We start from the raw sequence: 4,815 nt of genomic DNA on the forward strand, positions 1-4,815 counted from the left end.
TGTTTATCCACTTTATGTGAGTGATGCAGTAGCACTCTACCCCACAATTCATCTTAAAGAGATAATAAATATTTTATATTATCTTGATTTGTTTTGAATTTTAATAATCAATAATTTTTAAACATAAATGATAAGTGGTGTAATAATTATGTATAAAACTAATACATTTATTGTATATATTTTTCTCTAGAAATATAACATGTGTGCTATTTTATTTATTTTTTAAATATTTTATAGAAAATAATAAATTATCTTTTTTTCTCTCTAAACTTAAAGAATATTCTACAATTTATTTCTTCATAATAATGATACAAGAAGCGGAAGAACTAAAAACACTTTTTGTTGTGGTTTTAAACGCTGCCGTTTTAAACGGTGCGAGTGCCATTCACATTCTGTTCGGAAACGCTAAAACCCCAAATCCCATTGTATATTCTCTTTACTCTTTCAATTCCACCATTTTGGAACCTCAATTATCTCTTGGAACATGAACTCTTTTACAAAACTTCAACCTTTTTAGGTAATTTCCTTTTTTTCCAATCCCGTTTTAGGTTTACATTTTTTGTTATTTCATCACTCTTTGTTTTTTATCATACTTATTTTAGAATTCTTACTTTTTTCCATAGGGAATGCATTACCCAATGCAAAAATTTCCTTTCGATTGTTTGGATCCGGGTGTGTTGTTTATTAAGAAAAGAGGGAAAATTCTGTTATTTAGGGCCCATTTGTATAGGCTTAATTAAGAAAAGTGATTCTACCAAAAAATACTTTTTAGTAAGCCAAAACATATAGCTTATGAAAAAAATTCTGAATTTAAGCATTTTGGTCCAGTTTCTGCTTTATTTTTTTGTTTGTAAAATCTCAACCAAGCACGTAATGTGCAAGTGTCACAAGTGATTTTTTTGTTCAAATAATTTTTCTTTAAGAAAATTAAAAAACTAAGCAAATGGACCTGCTTTCCATTTAAGTTGGTTGGGTTCTGCTATATGCCTTATTTGTGCTTCTAGTTACTGGTTGGAAGTTGAAGTGATTTAATATTTTGAGATAAAAGTTCTGATTTTGATAATTCACCTTCTCAACTTCCACCAGTTCCAATATTACATAGTGCATATGATATTTATACAGTTATATGAGCCTGTGACTGAATTCCCAGTGTCTTTGAATTGACTCTGCTGATAAGTTACATTGTGTATGTGTGACTGCTTGTCTCTCTTCTCTATCTTTGTATCTTACCCAGTAAAAAATTTGGCTCCCTTCTCTTCTACTATTTACCGATGATGGTTTCTTCCTCGTTCTGATTTTCTTTATTTTATCTTCTATTTGTTTATTGTTATAGGTATGTTGTTATTCAATGCTTAGCAGGTAACAAAAGTTGCTTGAAGAAATTAATTACAGTGAAGGTGGGCCTTGTTCTTGATTCTGTTCGGAACTCTTTGGATGGCAGAGAAAGCATGCGTAAAGCGTCTTCAGAAGGAATATAGAGCTCTTTGTAAAGTACATATTATTTCTTTGCTCTAGATTGTGTTCCACTTCCACTATTCTATTTTCCCTCTATGTATTTCATTTCTGCTGTTTACATGTCGTGACCAGTGTATGTCTATTATCTGATAACTTCTGCATCTTCCATTAGTTTATAGGCATCCTAATATAATTTTCTTTTATGTGGTGGATTATTTGGGCCCATGTTATTGGTTGACAACTTGACATGAAGTTTTCCTTTATTCTGTTTTAAAAATCAGGAAAGTAAATTATTGTATGTATAGTGCTTAATTTAATTGTTGAATTGTCAGGAGCCAGTTTCCCATGTTGTGGCTCGTCCTTCGCCAAATGATATTCTCGAGTGGCGTAAGTTTGTTTTTGACTGTTACCTCTTCATATTTTGTTTTGCTAGATGAGCCTTCCAATTTTTTTAACAATAGACTTTTAGCTAGTTGATGTCTTGTGCTCTCATATTGTGCTACAGCTACTTAATTTTAATTTCTCTGTTGATATCTCAGATTATGTGTTGGAGGGAAGTGAAGGAACACCATTTGCAGGTTTATTAATTTAGCAGTTTGTGGCCATTGATATTTCACAGCTCTAGTCCCATTTTGCTTTGCCTTCATGAAATATCTCAATTTATGAATTTCTATATCAATATATTTTATTTACGTTTTGTTTATCCTATTTTTAGGTGGTTATTACTACGGAAAGATCAAATTTCCTCCTGAATATCCATATAAACCTCCTGGAATCAGGTTATTCTTCTTCCCACAGTTTCCTTTTCAGTTTCAATTTCAATTATAATAGTTCATCAATATATTGCCTAAGTGTATGCTATGTTTCATATAGCATGACTACACCTAATGGGCGGTTCATGACACAGAAAAAGATCTGCTTGTCCATGAGTGATTGTAAGTCAGTTTATCTTTTCAAGCGCAAATGAACTAGTATCATGATTCACGATTAACCCATTTTTATTGCAATTAAACATTTGTGTCGGTTTTGCTGCTTTTGCAGTTCATCCAGAAAGTTGGAATCCTATGTGGTCTGCATCAAGGTCAGTTTGATTCAAAATATTAAGTTTCTTTTTTTGCATTAATCTGGTTTGTTTCAAATTTGTGCTTTACTTTTGAAATGTGCTTATATGCTTTTACATAAGTAATTGGCATCTTGAGAGAAACAGTTAATGTACATTATTGCTTTATACTTTACTGATATTTCCAATTTATGAAATATGAATGCAGCATACTTACAGGGCTTCTTTCATTCATGGTGAGTATGTTGTAGCTTCTTCATATTCTAATTAAATCTAGCTTTTTCCATCTCCTATGGTCTTTTATCAAAAGATCTGTCTTGTCTAATGCGCTTTCCACTCTAGCATACTGATAACACCCCTCACCCCCATACCCCATTTTCCAAATGTACCTGCTAATAGAATCCATTTAGTACCCTATATAATTTTAGTTGTCTTTAGTTGATACTTTACCGGAGGGTGAACCTCGGCACAATGGTACTATTGCTGCCTTGTGACTCAGATCCTAGAAATAGTCTCGCCACTTGGAAGGTAAGGTTAGAAACATTTATCCTCTCCAAACCACACTAAGTGGGAGCGTCGTGCTCTAGACGACCATTTTTTCTTCAATAGTTTATACTTCACCGTGCGTGTGGTGCTTTCCGGAGTACATTTGGTTTTTGATGGACTTGATCTTTTGCAGATGGACAATAGTCCTACCACTGGCAGTGTGAATACCACTACTGCTGAGAAGCAGCATCTTGCAAAATCTTCCCTTGCTTTCAATTGCAAGAAGTAAGTGATTGCATCAGCTATTCAAGTATTCATGAATCATGATAGAAGTTGTCATCTCAGCAATTGCTAATTTCACTCACAGTGGTCAGATTTTATAATTTTGAATTTTCTGTACAGTGCAACATTCAGGAAAATGTTCCCTGAGTATGTGGAGAAATACAAAGAACAGCAACTTGCTTCTGAGCGGGTATCACCGAAGATGTCTATCGATGAAAATACAAGGCCGGCACCAGAAAAGGTTTTAGATTTGACGGAGGACGTGAAAAGAGTAGATAGGTTGAAGGATTTGAGGAGAAACAAAAGACAACCATCTCCGACTTGGATGATGTTCTTACTCATATGCATCTTTGGGGTGGTAATGGCATTGCCTCTGCTTCAGCTGTTATGAAAGCCATAGATAGGCAAAGAATATATTTATGGGGTGCAAGGGTCCATAAAATGTTGTGCCTAACAGGATTTATATGTTCTGCTTAGGTTTTGTTGTGCCTAACAGGATTTATATGTTCTGGTTTTGAAATGTTGGCTTCCTGGTAATAAAATGGTAAAAAATTGCATGCTTGAATCTTGTGATGTGCTCCTCTGACTCTTTGTTTGAGGTTTGTGAGGGCCCACTAGATCCCCCATATCTAACGGTTCGATTCAATTTCTATGCGTAATATTTGTTGGGGGTGACAGTTACGCATTTTGAAAGATATTAGTATTTTACCCGTAGAGTGGGTCAATACCTTAGTTATTATACCCAAAAAAAAGAGCACCAACCCAATCAGCATGAAATAGAGTGCCTCAAAACTTGGCCCTTGCTTATCCTATCCAATCAGGGGCTCTGGTCATTGATTTTGTTCCTACAAAGAGGTCAGGTATTTCTTGACCTATTTTTCGAATGATGAAGCACATGTTCTCGGTAGGTTCCATTCTCACCAATTCACAAAATCATTTAGGAATTTTAAATAGGTCCCTAAACTTTAAAAAATTATAATTAGGTCTCTAAACTTTAAAACCATTTGTAATTGGATCATGAAATTTAAATTTTCTAATTAAATCGTTAGACTAAATTTATTTATACTTATGTCCCAAAATTCTTTTTTTATATTTTTAGTAATAATATCAATAACAATAATAATTATTGATATTGTTTCCTAGTATATCCTAGTATAATGAGATAAATTATTTTCTCCTGCAAGTGAAATTATAACATGTTTCATCATTTTCTATAAAAATATTTTTAAAATTAAACAAAATAGTACATCTGTCATACTTTTATTGATGAAGGAGATAAATTATCTCATGTCCTGGTATGAGGAGATACATCTATCTATTAACAATATAATAAAAAAACACCCTCATGCCACATGTCATTTTCTCCTTCCCTCATGCCACATGTCACTTTCTCCTTCCCTCATGTCACATGTCACTTTCTCCTTACATTTTTTTCCTTCATGTCACCTCCTCCTCACATATTTTTCTTCCTACTTTTTATATATTATATATTTTATATGTTAATAATAATTTAATATTAATTAATGATTGAT

The 4,815-nt window shown here is 33.1% G+C and overlaps 1 protein-coding gene across 5 annotated transcripts; it reads left to right on the plus strand.

Annotated features, from left to right (window-relative positions):
- On the plus strand, nucleotides 339-3,872 carry LOC109332906 (probable ubiquitin-conjugating enzyme E2 33). 5 transcript variants are annotated; one of them, XM_019568081.1, is made up of 11 exons: nucleotides 347-517; nucleotides 1,334-1,491; nucleotides 1,788-1,842; nucleotides 1,995-2,033; nucleotides 2,171-2,234; nucleotides 2,329-2,390; nucleotides 2,497-2,536; nucleotides 2,724-2,751; nucleotides 3,195-3,286; nucleotides 3,404-3,715; nucleotides 3,801-3,872. In XM_019568081.1, the coding sequence occupies exons 2-10, from the start codon at nucleotides 1,435-1,437 to the stop codon at nucleotides 3,672-3,674; spliced, it is 708 nt and encodes a 235-aa protein (XP_019423626.1). In that variant the 5' UTR covers nucleotides 347-517; nucleotides 1,334-1,434; the 3' UTR covers nucleotides 3,675-3,715; nucleotides 3,801-3,872. The 5 variants fall into 5 exon arrangements, with proteins under 5 accessions (XP_019423609.1, XP_019423626.1, XP_019423599.1 ...); XM_019568064.1 differs by lacking the exon at nucleotides 3,801-3,872 and having other exon boundaries at nucleotides 339-513; nucleotides 1,331-1,491; nucleotides 3,404-3,780; XM_019568054.1 differs by lacking the exon at nucleotides 3,801-3,872 and having other exon boundaries at nucleotides 3,404-3,780.

Source organism: Lupinus angustifolius, chromosome LG02 (genome assembly GCF_001865875.1).
Source record: "Lupinus angustifolius cultivar Tanjil chromosome LG02, LupAngTanjil_v1.0, whole genome shotgun sequence".
Taxonomy (NCBI): Eukaryota; Viridiplantae; Streptophyta; class Magnoliopsida; order Fabales; family Fabaceae; genus Lupinus; species Lupinus angustifolius.